Here is a 17,078-nt window from a genome sequence, read left to right on the forward strand (position 1 = left end):
AACTACAAAATTAGAAAATTTTATGTCAAAACCGAACAGGGGACAATTCAGATAATGGGAACGGGTAGTGCAAAAGAGAGCATTTCTAGAACAATCGATGAGTCAACAATACTCGTCGCCACTATCGTCCCCATATAGGTGACTGTCTTCCACCGATGCTATGCACCCAACAAGAATACAATTTCGACAGTTTTCTCCTTATCTAAAGTCGTTAATAATTTAACATTGCTTGCAGTTGATAAATAATAATCTAATTACATAAGTAAATAATGCTAGAAATAACCTAATTTTAGGCTAGGTATTTGATGGCATGATGCAAGAAATCTATCAAAATTAATCCTAAGAGTGTGACTTAGGGTTTCAGATTAATGAAAAACCTACCTCATTAGACATTGAGATTCAGATTGCTTCCTCGCAGATATTGAGAGATAAGATATACGCAGTAAATTTGATAAAGAAATAAGCTTGTAAGGGTGTAAAATATGAAACTTAGGAGATGTATAGTTGAATATCAACAGAATTAATATTAGAGTGAAGAAGAAGATAATGATGTTGATGTTGATGTTGACGAAGGGAGACAATTGTGTGTTTAACTAGTTGAAAATTATGAAATTCAATTTTGTGTGTGGGTGAAATTTAGGATTCAGCAAAATTTTTTATGGAAATAACAAATTCTATTGGGCCGTAGTTTATATACCATTAATTGCAAAAAAAAAAAATTTTGATTATAATTGATAAAATATAACCCACCGTTGGATCAAATTTAATAATGATCTAACCGTTGATTTAAGTTTTCACCACAATTGGTGAAAAAACAAGTGAGGACTACCGAATCATTCACCCATTATATACATATTTCATGGCCAAAAAAAAAATCATATACATTTATTTCGGTATTTGTAAGCCTAACTAAGAAAAAATATATAAAAGTCATTCCATGCACTTGAAGTAGTTTGTTTGATTCCCATGTATTCTTAAATTTTAACACAGCTACATATTTAAAACTTAAAAATCAAAGCTTGTACTTAAAATTAGCATAGCCCTACTTATGCTGAGCTAAGTATTCAATGGTACATTCTCATGGCTACACACCATATGCAAATTCACTAATCTCTTTTAAGTTTTAACTTTTAACTTTCCATGTGCTGTGGCACCAAAATAATATTATATTTTATGGGATTCATAAGCATGTTTCTCTTAATAAAATGACCAACCTAGAAGGAGATAAATTTGTTATTCTCTAAATAGTACATTTGTGCTATTTTATAAACGCAAGGATTGGTTAAAAAGAAAAATATTAAGAAGTTAATTGTTATAAGTCTTGAGGAACAAATACTTGAAAAAAGAGTCTCATATTGAAAGGCTAACACATAAAAAAAATAAAATGCTGAACTCCCTTATCATAATAGTTAGTTTTTATAGTGACAGTTCTATAAATCATTACAAATGATGTTTTTTAATGAATGACTATATTTTGCAATATTTAATACAAAAAGTTATAAGATTCTTGATTTTCTTGTAATATGTTTTTTTTTTCTAGGAAAAGGAAAAATAAAAAACAAATAGTAACACTTCCATAGTGGTAAACTAGTTTTTTCAAAAGCATTTTGAAGGTGGGTGGGGATGTTGAGCAACCATTCCATCTTGTTACACTGGTTTGGTCTAGTGATAAATAATAAATTCATCTCATTTTTAGATACAAAAAAATAAAAACTCGTCTTAATTAAACCCTAAATTTTAAAGATATAATCACAATTTCATGAAAATGCTAAGATCATTAAAACAATTAAGAAATTGAATAGTGATAACAACAACAATAATTTCTCTGAGGCAACAACAATAACATAGAAGAAGAAGAAGAAAGAAAGCAATAATAATCAAAACAAGTATCATGATTCACCAAATTACAAGACTCTTAAACCTGATCACACTGTGTAGGAACAAAAGTAATAGTCTCCTTCTGAAGATCATGATTCACCAACAAATTCTGCTGTTGAACATTTCCAAATATTGACATGCCAGTAGAAGAACTACCCATAGCCAAACACGCCACACCCAAATTCACATCACCAATCATGTAATTCTCAGCAGGAAGCTCTAAATCCCCACCTCTGAAGTGAAAAACAAGTTTCGGAACCTCGATTCGACCCGTAGCAGACTCCAAACTGAAGCACACATCAAGCCCCGTTGATCCAGAATTATCCACTGGCAAATCCATTTGTGAAACAAACTCCTTCTTCAATGCATCAAAAGCATTTTCTTCAATGTATGTAATTGTTGTCCCTGAATCAATGATCAAGCCACCACTTCCGTTATTGCCGAGTTCAAACGTCGATTCCTCAATGCTCAATTGAGTTCCACCAACCGAGATTCCTTGCAGATCAAGGAAGTAAAACGAAGGCTGCATCGGATTCTTAAGCAACGGTGTCGTTACAGCTCCTTTCGCGTTTTTCGTTTTCGGCAATGATCCTAACAAAAGAACACTGTTTTTTCTGTCATCAATGGATTGTAAGCAATACGAAAATTTCGGCTCTTTGAGCTGCGAAACAAGCGATAATGGCCCCCGGCCTAGTCCGACTAGACCGGAAGCTTGTTCGAATCCACTTCCTTGGTTATCTTCGCCGCATCCAAATCCAATGCTTTTAATCTTAGAACTGCCAAAAGTAAAAGTCTCCGTTGCTAAAACGCCTTGTGTGACGGAATAATCGCCGTATGAGTACATATACTGGCAGCCTTCGCTGTCGCCGCCGCCGCCGCTGCTACAGCTGGAGGAAGGTAGAACGTTGCATAGATTGCTTCCGCAAGAAAGCTTCGAGAAACTCGAAGATTTCTTGGGGTCGAAGATAGGTGTTGGTTGCTTGTAACATTGGGAACAAGGCTGGCATTGTGTCCATATGAGGTCGCTACCAGTGTCCAATATCGCGGGGTACGACTTTGGAGGAGTACCTATGGCTAGTTCCATTAGGTACTCCCCGTTCCCCGCGTGTATTGGAGACTGGATTTGCGAAGAACTAGATTCAGATTCTGATTCTGAATCTGAATCTAGTTCTTCGCTTTTAGAGAATTGGGATTGTTTTTTTGTTACCATTGCGTTGAGCCGCTGGAGGCGGCTCTTGGCGCGCTTCATGCCGTGTTGGACACGCTCCAGCTTGGTTAGGTTCTTGCCGGAGTCAACATGGCGAAGGTTGACTCTGATGATCCCTTCATGGTGATTCTCATCAAGAACTTTTCTTGATGTTGAGAATGTTGGAACAATGAGGAGAAGAGATAGAAGAAGTGGAGGAAGTAACATTGAAGATGATGATGAAGATTTCAATTTAGACATTGTGGTTATTATGATGAGTTTTTTGTGGGTGAAATGGTGAAGGAAAATATAATGAAGTGAATAGAGTGAAGAACAAGGATTATAAAAAAGTATGTGTAATTTATATATATATTAATGTATTAATGTATATGCATATAAGGTTGTGTAGCTAATAATGTGCTAGAGAAATGGTCTTAGTCACACTTGAGAAAAAGAAGTCATATATTGTAACGTTTTTCCATCTAATATGGAGGAGAAGATAAAGGGTTTTTCTTTCTTGGAGAAGACCAAGTGTGTGTGTGAAGAGGTTGAGTTCAGGGTTGGTTGTCATGAAAAAAACAAGGGAAATTATTATGAAGGAAGGAAATAGTTTTTGTTCTGAAGGGAAAGAGAAGAGAGAGAAATGAAAATGAGTTTGATGAGTGTGGAAGTTGAAATATCAAAGGGCATTCTCTTGGCTAGAAATAGATTTTTCTTAATTTTTCATACTATAACAAAAGGTTTATTATATTTTCTTTTTTCGTCTCACTTAAATCTTATATAATGTGATATCACATTTAACAAAATCAATTGAGAGAAAAAAATGTTTTTTTTTTTTTAACTATTTAGGTATTTTCAATGTTGATGTTATTAATAAAACTAAGAATGTCGCTAAATTCTTTTAAGATTTTATAAAAAAATATATGTATAAATTACCCATTAAATTACATTAGTAGAAAAAAATTAAAGTTGAACTATTGCAGGATTAAAAACTATTTTACCAACTTTGTTAACGTTCTATTCAAATATCAAGAAATATATTAATTATACTTATTTTTAGATTATATACTAAGTCATTGTATATTTTTTTATTATTGAATGGGACATATCTCATTCTAGGAACATCATAAATTCGATAAAAAAAAATACTGGTCCAATTTTAAATCAATATGACTGAATATTTTGTGAGGTTTCTCTTTTGTTGTTGAGCAAATATTCAAAGAGGCATCAAATATGGCTGACCAATCTAAGCGTAATTATATTACAATGGACCGTGGTTATTATTATCGATGTTGATCATGAATTGGGTGAACCACATACTTCACATAAATCATGGAAACCATCGATAAAGTGTAGCACTATATTATTTCCATAGTATATAAAAACTATACAACAAGCTTGTCATTCAGTCATTCCCTCTATCCTTACCCTTTTTGGTTTTACTCTTTCTTTAGTTTCATCAATGATTAAATTTTTGTATAGAGTTGTGATGAAGGGATTGGATTTGATAGGTTGGGTGGACAAACATGTTTACCAATTGCTCTAAAGGAGTAGAAAATTTAAAAAATAACATAAATGAATAAATAAGTAGCTTTGTTTCAATTCCACGCATCTGTGTAGGAAAAAGAAGTAGGTTGACGATCCTTTTTTTTAGTTAGGTAAGAAGACCTTATAAGACAAAGATATGGCAATCTATTAACAAAACCTTCATATTTACAATTTTATAGGGCATTGGTCAAAACTTCATACCAGTATGTAACACCTTTGTTTTTTCAGCAATTATCCATTATCATGTATTCTGCTAAATATTTAAACAACATACACAATTTGAGAAATTAACAGAAACGCCAGGGGGGGGGGGGGGGGAGGGGGGAATTGGAAACCAAATGATCACTTAACCTAATGATTCCCTATAATTAGAATGAAAGCATGACCTATTTGTCCCAAGCAGAATTAATGGAGCAATATCATAACCTTAGTCTTTTTTTTTTTTTTTTTTTTGGTTTACTCATAAGTCATAACCTTAGTCTATTTTTTTTTTGTTTTTGGTGAAATAACCTTATGTGTTTTGGGAAATTATATCAAAGTGTCCATCTATTTACATTTATATTTAATTAAATTAATTGTTTTTGGGAAATTATATCAAAGTGTCCATCTATTTACATTTATATTTAATTAAATTAATTGTGTACCATAGCTACCTCGTTCAAGTTTTGAACAATAACAATCATGCTATGCAATAATTAACACCAGCTGTGTTAAAAAAAATTAACACCAGACTTCAAATATGATAATACTTTGGTTATTATTATTTTGATTGGAATTTGGACACTCTTGTCTTGTAAGACATATAATAGGACTCAACCTGTGTCAATCAAGGACAGAAAGGAGAAAAAGAAAAAAAAATCAATTATGAAGATCCACTCCCAACAAGTAATATGTTGATTTTTTTTTTAGTTACCACGTAGGAATTTGTTTAACCTTTTTTTCCCATTTTCAGTTAGTAAGTGTCCATTTGATCTTGAGTGGCGCAATCCAATTAGTGATAGATTTAGGAAGATCACCTACATTAGCACCAAACAATTTTAATAAAGAAAAGGGTAAATGTTCTGGCGGGTCCGGAAGCATTTTTTACCTGTTCCCATTGAGTAAAGTTACCTCTTACTCGATTCAGGCATGATATGAATATGATTATTAATTGTTGGTATTGAGTGCCATTCTTGATACATCATTCCTCTATCTCAATTTAACTATGAACCTATAAGTCTCCAACATAACCCAACAATACGCTTTAGTTTGAGCTTATAAGATCATCAGATGATGATCATGCAACTCACTTCATTTCAATTTCTTGTCACTGAACCACAGATCAATTCATAAAAAGCCTACATGGGTTGTAACGAGTGTTTGTTGTTGGGAGAACCCAACTCTGAAAGAACAAGGGTCCCAAAAGGTGCTGTTCGTTACAATTTACTCGGTGATACTTCACTCGATCACAATCAATTCTTTCGGCTCTTAACACCTAAATGAGATCTCAGAATAACCTTCCCTCAAGAATAGGAAAAAGGGGAACAACCTTGGGAAGAGGAATCAATTAAGTAAGAATTGGAGAAATTAATCCCTGAGATACGTTAGTGGTTGAATATTTTTAGTCATTTACATCATATTGAAAGTTCATAGTTTAAAAGTTCTAAGCAAGTCCATATGGTTAGGTTTGTAATAGAGAAGCATATGATGTGTGGATTGATAAATGATCACCGGTTTTAATTTCAACAAAGTAACTAAATATACTTGTAAATCATCTGATTCTAATGTAGATAACCTGCCCATCATGACATCAGATAAGAGAACTAATTGAAATGTGTCAAACAAACTATTTATTATTTTAGAAAATAAGTACTGCAAACATGGAAAACTTTCTAAGCTGGTGCACTTATATGTCTGACCTTTCTAGATAACAAATATCACAACCCTAATTCAAATACGCTACATGCACAGGTTGCATATAATTGTCCTCCCAAGAAATTCACCATAAAAATTACTTGCACTCTTAATAAGTTTAGATAACAAGGCTTCTAACAGCGCAACTAGGTTTTGATTTTCTATTATTCAAAGCCAATTGTTGACCTTTCATTGTGAAGCAGTACTGGCCTGTCAAAGAAAAGGGGTATTATTTGGCTGTTGTATTTTCCTTTGCTCCTTCATATAGTTTTGGTAGGTATAGAAAACATGCTTCTGCCCTACAAGAAACACTTGTATCCCACAGGAGAAAGTTTGATATATGCCAAAAAAGATTTCCAAATTTCAACCACTTGATTTCATATATATGTATAATGTTTGAAAATTATTCAAAGAACAAAAACAAGTGGCTATGGATAATTTTGACACACTACAAGATGACGAGTATTTCTCACATCTTAACACAAGACCTATGGTATATTTTTGGTTACCAGCTACTGCCTCCAAACTAAAATTTGAAACCAGCTAGGTGTAGCTTCCAGCCAAGCCGGGGGACAGTAGTGTTGTCATGCAACACAAATAAAATTGAGCATAGCACCTAGAATACAGAATATTTATAATTTTATAAATAAATTAGTTGCAAGCCATGGTTTTTAACAAGGTTACAACAAGTTGGGGAAGGACCCCAGGGACAATACATAATAATAAATAGATAACTACAAACCGTAAGATTTAGGCCTAGGTTTGTTCTTACCTAACGAATTCATTCGATTGGCATGTTCTTCTTCCTCCTCCAGCTTCTTTCTCCGAGCAGCCTCCTCTTTCTGTCTCTGGATCATCTCTAATTCTCTCTGCCGTTCCTCATCCTTTCGTTGCAGCTCTAGGGCTTCTCTTCTCTGAGCCTCTTCCACCCTCCTCCTATTCTCTTCAAGCATCTTATCCAGCTCTTCCCTCTCTTTTCTAGCTTGTTCCTGCATCATATCAAGAATCCCCAACCAAATGAGGACATTCTCTTTTCTTAAGCTTTGAAATCATACATGTATCATAAAGATGTTATGAGACCAGAAAAACAAAAAGAAAACTAATTAGGACCTCAACCTGCATTTCTAGAAGAATGCCATATTTTAAGAACATTAAGCAAATTTAGATACAACAACAAAACCTTCTCATCCTAAATATGTTGGTCCTAATTTTCAGATGCAAATGGCAAAGTAATATATTGGTCAAGCTTTTCACAGACACACGTTCAGTACAGTTTCCTGATGATTGATAGTGTTAAGGAGTGAAGATAGTGAAAGAGATAGTTATTTATGTAAGAAGGTTCAGTATTAATCTAGAATTAAACCTGGAAATAGCATTTCCTGTCTAACATAGTAATTTGATTAATATAGGACACTGAAAGGGATTCATTTAAGGATGAGGGATTTGACCATATTTTAAAGATACTCAAAGGTACCAAGATTACTACAAAATTTATTCACACTAAAACAATTGTTGAAAATATGACAATTTTAGTGCTTGAAACTCTCTCGCACTATAATACTATATATAATATGGGCTTTAGAGAATAAGTAATGACTTGCCCCTGATATTTCTTTCCACTAGCAGAGAAAGACGGGTAAAAGAAAAAGGAAAGTCCCAGTTAGCCTACTTACTTCTTTCCTTCGAGCCTCATTAAGAGCATCTTGCTTTTCCTTTTCAAGTTGAACTTCAACATCATCAAACAATTTCTTCACACCCTCTGCTATGCGCCTTTCTATTTCCAATCTAACTTCCTCTGAATCAAGCTTCTCCTCAACATTTTTTCGAATTGCTTCTTCGATTCTTCTTGCGGTCTCTTCTTCCAATTTTTTCAATTCCTCCTCGTGTTGACGCCTGCTAGCAAATGCAAATATTGAGAAGATAAATAAATGTTCTTTGATGAAAAAGAACACAATCAATCTTTTAATTTAAGATAAAAGCATAGTATTAATATAGAGAGCTAAATAATACAAACAGAATGGACAACAAGAGATCCTCCTTGCAGAAACAAGAACTAACAATGGAAATAAATAAAATAAAAAATCAAAATAACTTTGCAATCTCTCAACACATCTGAAAGGGAAAGTTCTCTAAAACAATCACTAACTCTGCACCAAACCGAAGTCAAACACCTAAAATCTTACTCCACAAGCAAGTCATAATAATTTCTAGATCCATACAAGAATTAGATAAAATAAAGGCTTCACTTTCACATTTGTTTAATATTTTTCTAGCCAGTTCATCCATTGACTTGGAAAATATGAGCTTTTTATGCTCACAAGGCATACCTCTCTAACAAGTTTCTGATCCATAACAAATGAAGTTTCAAGTGGAACAGTAGATAAACGATGCAGCAATTGTTTCATCCTAATAAACAAGTTGGACAAGGCAGTAGCTTCCTTCAGAAAAGCCAGTAGCGAAGAATGAAAACAACCTGTTGCATTTTCAAATTGGCATCACTTACCCTCAGAGAAGAAGGAAATTCATTCCAAAAGATCTACCTAGATTGCAAGCATGCTACATTTAACTTTCTAAAACCATTTTAAAAAAATCTCTCACAGTCAAGAAGCTTTTGATGATAATCGATTTGTCAGACAAAAACAAGCTTATCCTAATTCGCACACATACCGAATCTCCAAACTGCTATCAGATTTATATCTTCATATTCATGTTAACTGTAGAAATACAAAGGCTCACCCTCTCGAAATTATATTTGATGTCCCCAAAAACCTAGCAAGCATTGAATAACTGCTATGCATTAATTTCTCATATAAAATTATCACGCATTTTCAACCTACCGAATTTCCAGCGAGGTGTATTCTTCGTAAATTAAAGTTCAAACTAGCAAGCACGAATCAGAAATTGCTAGTCTCAACCAATAGAATTCTCTTCGTTTCACATTTTCTCACCAACATTACACACTAAATTATCAACCAATTCAGGAACAAAATCACGAACACAAATTACAAAATAGATAAATAAATGAAGGCATAAATAACAAAAATCAGTTACCTTCTCTTTTCTTCTTCGTCTTTTTTGAGCTTGTGATGGTTCGCAACGACACTGGGACTGCGCGATTTAGGAGGAGGAGGAGAGGGCGAGGAAGTGCTTCTGCTTCTGTGCCTTCTGCGGCGCCTCGGCGAAGACGGTGACCGCGTTCTGCTTCTGCGGCGCCTGTGGCTAGGGGATCGGCTTCTTCGCCTGAAAATTCGGAACTAATCGCATGATTCAAAAGCAAAGTTGAAACGAAAACGAAGAGATTGGAAATGGAATTACAGAAGAAGAAGATTGATAGCGGACCTTGAGGATGTTCGATCCCTTCGAGAGTGAGAGTGAGCATGACGGTGAGAAACAGGGGAACGAGAGTATCTTCTTCTGTGGGAAGGTGAACGCGAACGAGACAAGCTCCGAGCCATGGATGAGCGAGTTTTCAAAACCTAACTCGGTAACTCGTCGACAACTCGCAGATCCTCACTCACTAATCACCACTGATAATGATTCAGGCTGTCCTTCAGTCCTTCCACAGTTCCAACCATTCAATCCTCGCATAATTTTTTTTCAACTGAATAAAAAAGGATTAAAAGCTAGACCAAAAAAAAAGGATTAAAATGTAGTCTTACTTTTTTTTTTTTACCAAAATAATGTATCAACTATCGAACACCAAATCCTAAATTTTAATGAGATTTGTAGAATCTAAATTTAAAAAATTATATATTTGTGTAGAAAATAATCATTAAAATTTTTGGTGGAATTTAATTTTTTAAATTTAACAAACAAAAATATTAGATAAAATCAAATTTATTCAAAGATTAATCCGACTACAGGAATGCAATTTTATCTTTTTTGAATCGTAATTATACTGAGTCTAAATGATGTAAAAATCGAATTTAGATTATATATCTTGATATTTTAGACTTAAATTAGATTATATAATATGTCAAGACAACATACACTAAACTAAAATAAAGATAATCATGATTTTTAAATAAGTTAAAACCTTACTTGAATACAATAATTTTATTTTTTAACAAAACATAACCTAAAAATATTCATTACTTTTTAATCTCTATCACATCATTTACTATTATTAGGCTTAAACTGAAAACAGCTAGTCCATGTTGCAGCATCATAATACAATAGAAAAAAAATGTTCCAACAACCTTACATATTACATTAACAACTTTCTTACATATTTTAGTTAAAGCCAAAACTTCTAATTCATTTTTTTTTTATTTTGGATTTAATTGAAGTCAGAAAACCAAAACCTTAGTCCTGATCCGGTTGAATAGTTTAGCCGGACCAATTTTTTAAGTTTTGGATTTGATCGAGTCATAATAAAATTGGATCAAACTTAACTAAAAAGCTAAAAAATTTGGATATATATGGAAGTAGAATGGGTATTATATCTTAATATGATAATTTTTTTGGTGTTTTTTAAAATAATAGTAGGTACACAAATTTGACCATCCGATTTGTGTTTAAAAAATTTTAGAAGTTTGTACTCCAAAATTTTTAAATTTTTTCAACAGAAATCGGACGGTCCAATTTATGTAACTAAAAATCGGTCCAATTTGTACTCCGTACATTAAATCATCCCCCATTTTAGAAAAATACCACAGTAAATCATAATTTAAAAAAATACCATTATTAATCCAATATTAAAAATAAAAAAATGTAATTAAAATTGGTCTTGAATATTTTAATGTGTATTTTATATTATAACATATATTTAATATGAATAATTAATTTAGTAATTAATTTTTAATTTATATATAATATTAATTGATTAGCAATACTTTAGGGAAAAAATATAAAGTGGAATACTTCTTAGTTATCTTATTAACAATTAACAATTAACAATGTCAAGCCTAGACAAAATTGTAGAGAAAGTGAGAAACTAACTTGAAATTCATGATCTGGCTAATTAGTAGGTAAAAAGTTTAAAATCAAGTTAAATGTTATATCTATGCTTTAAATCATGTTTTTTTTTTTTTTTTTTTGAAATTAAGAGTGGTAATAAACTAGTCGGATCATGTCAGATTAAATTCAAAATTAACTCACAAAAATTAAATTCAGTTGACTACCCAATTCATTAACAATTAAGTTTGAATGTAAGATTTAAATTCAATTCATAAAAAAATCAACAAATTACCTCAAATTTACGAGTTAGTTCAAAATCACAAACTTACTCAAATAAGATACACATAATTTTTATAGAGTATAAACTATATATAAAAAAGACTCTTAACTATATATATTGCATTTAGCCCATCTCCTCTATCATAATAATTCTCTATGTATATAAAGATAATTATAATCTTTATATCAAAAGATCATTACAAAATATGTTTCACATTTATTAAAATTTAAAAGTATACAAATGATTGATATATTTATCAATGTAAATATTTATAATAAATAATAATATATAATTATAATTTTATATATAAAATAATCGAATTAATTTATGAGTTATGAGCTAAATTTATCTAAGTTTAAGTTCGTCTGCTAACTTAATAGTTAATATACAAATTTAAATTCAAGCTCAAATTCGATTCACAAATTCATGAACTTAACCTATTTGTAACGCTATTTCTGTACAAAAAGATGTATTCTACTTCCAATAGGAGTAAATAATAAAATGAACTTCCACCCTTCATGGGTTCATTGGCAAAATCCACCTCATATGCTTGTATCATGTTCAAACTTTTGTTGAAATGCCGTTTCTTCATATAAAAGTTTCATGATCCAAATCCAATGCTCCTCCCTCGCCTTCAGAAACCACAATGCATGCATTTTCTCTAAAACATTTATGTACCAAAGTATCAGTAATTCAGTACAAAATTAAAATAATTAGCAATCTTTCTATACAAATATAAATACTACAAGCTTTTCTACATAGCCTAATAACGCAAATATATATATCTATATTTAATTTTACAATAACACATACATTTAGACCCCATCATCAGGTAGCTATGCCCTTTTTATCTTGCTGCTGAAAGCCTTATAGCTTCTTGATCAAGGGTTGAATATTCAGCAGTCCAAACAAACTGGTGAGACATGAGTTGATTACTAACCTCTTCTTCATTATTATGTTGCTCCAATTCATTCCATCTCTCTTGCAAACCCACTCCTTGAAGCATTTTCACTATCTCTGACATTGTTGGACGTTCCTCTGGGTAGTTTCTTGTGCAAAGCAATGCAACATGAATTATTCTCTCTACTTCCTCTGAATCATATGTCTCTAGGTTTCTATCTACTATGTCCTTCACCCTGTCTTCCTTCAATAGTTTTTTTATCTGTTTCCATAACATTCATCAACATAAAAGGTAAACAAGGTAACTGAACTAAAATTTCATTTTGGGTGTCGACTTTGTATGCACGATTTATTTTAGTCCTTAACGTTTTGAAATCACTGTTTTGGTTATCGATATTGCACTACTTAATCTACATTTCAGTCTCATCGTTGTGAATTAGCTAATGTGTCACATTATCATGACCACATGACGCGCCACGATATTGTAACAGGTTAGCAAATTTGTAACAATGGAACTTGAAATAACTACTAGTACACAGTTACAAAGACCAAAATGCTAATTTTAAATTGTTGAGGACTAAAAAGAATTATATTTACAAAATCAATGGCCAAATAAAATTTTGTTCATCCACTTATTTTTCTATTCAAAACCTCAACTTATAGAGAATCAATTAAGTAGAACTAAGATCAACACCACCTATCTAAGCAGGTAGTAAAGTTAATTAAATAATGATAAAGCAGGTGTGATTCAGACATTACATGATCAAGCAGAAGAACATCTTCCTCCTCCTCTTGAAGCCGAAACAAGTCAACGGCGCGTTGACCGGTGACCAATTCAAGAAGTGTTATACCATATCCAAACACATCAGTCTTCTCTGATGATTTTCCGGTGCACAAGTATTCAGGTGCTATATGACCCATTGTGCCTCTCACTTGAGTAGTAACATGAGTCACCCTTGTATCAACAAGTTTAGCTAGACCAAAGTCTCCAAGAACAGCTTCAAAGTTATCATCTAATAAAATATTTGCGGCTTTCAAATCACGGTGAATTATCTTAGGGTTGCATTGATTATGTAAATAATCTAATCCATGTGCTGTGCCAAATGCCACATTTTTCCTCATTGCCCAGTCTAAACCTTTCTCACCTTCTTTTAAATCTGATGCAATATATAGATACACAAATGTGTTACAATCCAATATGATTTACCTTGAAGTTTGAACCTACATGATAATGTAGATAACTGCAATATATTAGGGGTAAAATGTCAATTTACCTCTCAATTGATATGCTACACTTCTATTTTCCATGAAAGGGTACACTAGGATTCTTTCAGTTGAGGTTGTACAGTATCCAATTAATCTTAGCAGATTCTTATGAACTGCAACACTTATAAGTTGAACTTCTCTTTGGAATGCAGCTTCTCCACCAGGAGCCTGATAATCGGCGAGGCGTTTCACAGCCACTTTTGTGCCATCTGAGAGTACTCCTTTATATACTTTTCCAAATCCTCCTGTGCCAATTACATTGCTTTTGCTGAAATTTTTAGTCGCGTGTTGCAGTTCACGCCATGAAAATCTTCTCAGTTGCCAAAAGGAAATTTGGCTCTCATCTTCACCTGCAAATTTCATAAGGTACTTAACTTCTGTTATAAGTTTTCTAGATGCCATCACATTTATTATGCTTTGAAGGTATCTAAAATCATTCATATACATATATGTGCACAAATGTTTTTTTGCATTTTAATTAATAATTAACAGAGACATATTATAGGTTGACAATTTAGTTAAGAAAAATTTAGTATGTGAAAATTTCGTTTCTAATAACGTGGGTATGTGAAATTTTGTAAAGAAGTGTCTTTCAAGTATCATGTGCTTGTTTCATTCTTTCAGGACGAAATTATCAGCATTTCAAACTTTATTAGCAGATAAATTTGTGGTTTACTTGTTATTAATGTGTGCTATGAGAAAAGAAACTTGCATTGAAGGGAATGCTTTTTTTTTCTTACCTGAAACATCAAAAAAGACATCAGTTTTATGTCTGTGCATGTGATGGTATCTATATACAAAGATAGCCCCAAGAATTATCAGTGCAAATAAACCACAACTTGCAAAACCAACAATCTTTACAAGTTTTGGTTTGTTGGTTGAACCTGCAATAAGAGGGAAAAATATAAGCACCACTTCTTCTTTCTTAAACATTACTTAAAGCTATGTGGACAGAACATAGCAGTTTATGCAAACAAACCAGGAAGTGAAGGTTTAGAAGCACAAGGCTGATCCAAGCTAGAGCCACAACGAAGAAGTGTGTTCGAAAAACTGAAAATTAAAATACAATAAAAATGAAGATTAGAGGGACATCAATTGAAAGTCAGAAAATACTCAACAAGTTGTATATGAAGTTGTAATGAGATTTACTTAAATATTGGAATTGAAAAGAGTGGTATTGGGACAGTTCCAGTAAGACCATTAGATGAAAGATCCCTGTGAAATAAAAAACATTTATAAAATATATAGAAGCGCCATAGTGTATACAATATAAGGATAAGTTTCATGCAATCATGAGTAGTGTTCTTACAATTCTGCCAATCCAGTAAGGTTTGCAATTGTATCTGGAATATGTCCAGATAAGTCATTCCCTTTCAACAACCTGGATCACAAATGAAATCATCACGTGAGAAACTCGTTCTAATACTACCTCCGGTTACAATAACGTTCATTTTAACTTCTGTTTAGTACATTCATAAATTTATGTATCTTGATTCAGATTGTAGTGATGTTATTGTGAATTGGAAGGAGCATCCTTTTTAGACATTAAGGAGGAAAAGGCCTTTGGAAAAGTACAGATGCTTTAGACTCGAAAGTCGGCCCCAAGTAGCCGGGACAGAACCACTGAAATTATTGTCAGCAAGATTAAGATATTCGAGGCGCGTTAAGTTGGCGATGTAGTCAGGTAAAGGGCCTGCAAGATTGTTGTCCTGCAACTCCCTGCATGTAGAAAGAGTACCCCACCAGGTAACTTTTATATACCAATAAGTCAATAACATTTGATCAAACACTTGGTGAGCACTTTATACATGAACAATAACATTTATAGCATACAGGAAAATGTACTTGAGATAAGTTATGGTAATCTGATTCTTGGATTCGTACAATATCAGAATTATCAAATCTCATAAAAAAATGTGAATCTATGACAGAAACAACATACAAGCTAACCAAGTATTTCAATTTGGCAATTGAGGGAGAAAGTGTTCCAGAAAATCCTTTTGATGCCAAGTTCCTGCAAGAAGCAACTAATGCATTGTCAAAACTCAAAACCAAATAAGAAAAAGAAAGGGAACACAAAAAAAAAGAATATATATATACAGATTTTGAACCTACAGAGATATAACATGTTTGTTGCTACAATCAACATTAGACCAACTGTAGCAGGGGCTCACAAAAAAACTATTCCAATCTTTAATTTGATTATTGGAATCATTGAGGGCCCTCAGAAATTCAATCAATGCTTCCCCTGTATATATATGAACATCCAAAATTGATAAGTGTTAACATAAATATGGAAGAATTAATCGTATCTTTATTATTATAACACTCGTTAATAATTTGTAATTCAATTAACACATCAGTGTAAGTGCTGAGAACCCTAATAATTTTTCAATAAGAATTTAACTTACGTGGACAAATTTAATTAATTACCTTCCACATCAGGATCTGTGATTGGATAACTGTGCCTCAATACACTCAGAAATATCAACCAACTTGAAAATATTTTGAGTTGAAACATATTATAAACTTCGCCTGAAAAAATTAGAAAAAATCAGCTTAGTTGACAAAATTAGAGGTTCCAAGAGGATTAAAAATTAAAGTTGACAAAATTTTTGATTAAGATAAACTATTTCAAACACAAAAAATTAAACAAGGTAATGATTTGATAAAATAATACAAGCTTTCATGCAACTTATTAGAGTGACAAGTAAATGACTAAATTTATTTGTAACTTTGCAATTTAATGAAATAAATTACAAACTTTGTAACCATGCAAATAAGTACTTCAATTCATTGATGAGAATCAGTATCAGCATAGAAATGAAAGTGACAAAACTTATATTACCAGTTTGAGTCAAATATTATGCTTGAATTTGCAGAAGAAGAAAAAGCAGCAAAGAGTATAATGAATGAATGATGCAACAAAGATCAAAGTGATAAATTGAGTCACCTGAGGTATATGGTTGTTGGTTGAGTGCATAATAGGGGGGACCCACATGCCAATGACAAAAACCGAATCATAACTAAATTTAAATATATACAAATTCAAGTTTAACACCTAGCCTACACGGCTACACATAAAAACATATTAATTCTTCTATTGATTTATATAATTTTATCAAATTTATAATTAAGTTTTATATATTTTTTATTTAAATTTTTATACTGCTTTTAACTTTATAACTAGAACTTGTTTACGTCAAAAATAATAAAATTAACTGAATA

The 17,078-nt window shown here is 32.4% G+C and overlaps 3 protein-coding genes across 10 annotated transcripts; all 3 read right to left on the reverse strand.

The window, feature by feature from the left end:
* Positions 1 to 1,757: 1,757 nt before the first annotated feature.
* Positions 1,758 to 3,639, reverse strand: LOC107614159 (Eukaryotic aspartyl protease family protein). Its single transcript, XM_016316386.3, has one exon. The coding sequence runs from the start codon at positions 3,323 to 3,325 to the stop codon at positions 1,916 to 1,918; it is 1,410 nt and encodes a 469-aa protein (XP_016171872.3). The 5' UTR covers positions 3,326 to 3,639; the 3' UTR covers positions 1,758 to 1,915.
* A 2,869-nt stretch (positions 3,640 to 6,508) lies between these two features.
* On the reverse strand, positions 6,509 to 10,095 carry LOC107614006 (arginine/glutamate-rich 1 protein). Of its 2 annotated transcripts, XM_021110123.2 has the most exons (5): positions 9,845 to 10,095; positions 9,557 to 9,745; positions 8,179 to 8,398; positions 7,278 to 7,494; positions 6,509 to 6,715 (listed from the first exon to the last, which is right to left on the reverse strand). In XM_021110123.2, exons 1-5 carry the CDS (start codon positions 9,958 to 9,960, stop codon positions 6,624 to 6,626), a joined length of 834 nt encoding a protein of 277 aa, XP_020965782.1. In that variant the 5' UTR covers positions 9,961 to 10,095; the 3' UTR covers positions 6,509 to 6,623. The 2 variants fall into 2 exon arrangements, with proteins under 2 accessions (XP_020965782.1, XP_016171701.1); XM_016316215.3 differs by lacking the exon at positions 6,509 to 6,715 and having other exon boundaries at positions 7,123 to 7,494.
* A 2,221-nt stretch (positions 10,096 to 12,316) lies between these two features.
* On the reverse strand, positions 12,317 to 16,854 carry LOC107613874 (putative LRR receptor-like serine/threonine-protein kinase At5g63710). Of its 7 annotated transcripts, none has more exons than XM_088497175.1 (13): positions 16,804 to 16,854; positions 16,284 to 16,385; positions 15,966 to 16,098; positions 15,793 to 15,864; positions 15,426 to 15,569; positions 15,160 to 15,231; positions 15,000 to 15,065; positions 14,830 to 14,900; positions 14,591 to 14,734; positions 13,859 to 14,200; positions 13,344 to 13,741; positions 12,625 to 12,846; positions 12,317 to 12,345 (listed from the first exon to the last, which is right to left on the reverse strand). In XM_088497175.1, exons 2-13 carry the CDS (start codon positions 16,369 to 16,371, stop codon positions 12,319 to 12,321), a joined length of 1,779 nt encoding a protein of 592 aa, XP_088353301.1. In that variant the 5' UTR covers positions 16,372 to 16,385; positions 16,804 to 16,854; the 3' UTR covers positions 12,317 to 12,318. The 7 variants fall into 7 exon arrangements, with proteins under 7 accessions (XP_088353301.1, XP_020965789.1, XP_088353300.1 ...); XM_021110130.2 differs by having other exon boundaries at positions 12,498 to 12,846; positions 16,804 to 16,822; XM_088497174.1 differs by having other exon boundaries at positions 16,699 to 16,805.
* Between the last annotated feature and the right edge of the window lie 224 nt (positions 16,855 to 17,078).

This window comes from Arachis ipaensis, chromosome B8, assembly GCF_059453495.1.
Source record: "Arachis ipaensis isolate K30076 ecotype BB chromosome B8, ASM5945349v1, whole genome shotgun sequence".
NCBI lineage: Eukaryota > Viridiplantae > Streptophyta > Magnoliopsida > Fabales > Fabaceae > Arachis > Arachis ipaensis.

What these genes read in the sequence shown, in the direction of transcription:
- LOC107614159 (XM_016316386.3), bottom strand. Translation starts at nt 3,325, where the DNA reads ATGTCTAAATTGAAATCTTCATCATCATCTTCAATGTTACTTCCTCCA.
- LOC107614006 (XM_021110123.2), bottom strand. Translation starts at nt 9,960, where the DNA reads ATGGCTCGGAGCTTGTCTCGTTCGCGTTCACCTTCCCACAGAAGAAGA. An exon ending in GACGAAGAAGAAAAGAGAAG is followed by an intron (nt 8,399 to 9,556) that starts GTAACTGATTTT and finishes ATTTGCTAGCAG; the next exon opens with GCGTCAACACGAGGAGGAAT. An exon ending in ATGAGGCTCGAAGGAAAGAA is followed by an intron (nt 7,495 to 8,178) that starts GTAAGTAGGCTA and finishes GATATGATGCAG; the next exon opens with GAACAAGCTAGAAAAGAGAG.
- LOC107613874 (XM_088497173.1), bottom strand. Translation starts at nt 16,669, where the DNA reads ATGCTGATACTGATTCTCATCAATGAATTGAAGTACTTATTTGCATGG. An exon ending in CTTATTTGCATGGTTACAAA is followed by an intron (nt 16,386 to 16,614) that starts GTTTGTAATTTA and finishes TAATTTTTTCAG; the next exon opens with GCGAAGTTTATAATATGTTT. An exon ending in TTTTCAATTCCAATATTTAA is followed by an intron (nt 14,901 to 14,999) that starts GTAAATCTCATT and finishes TTTAATTTTCAG; the next exon opens with TTTTTCGAACACACTTCTTC.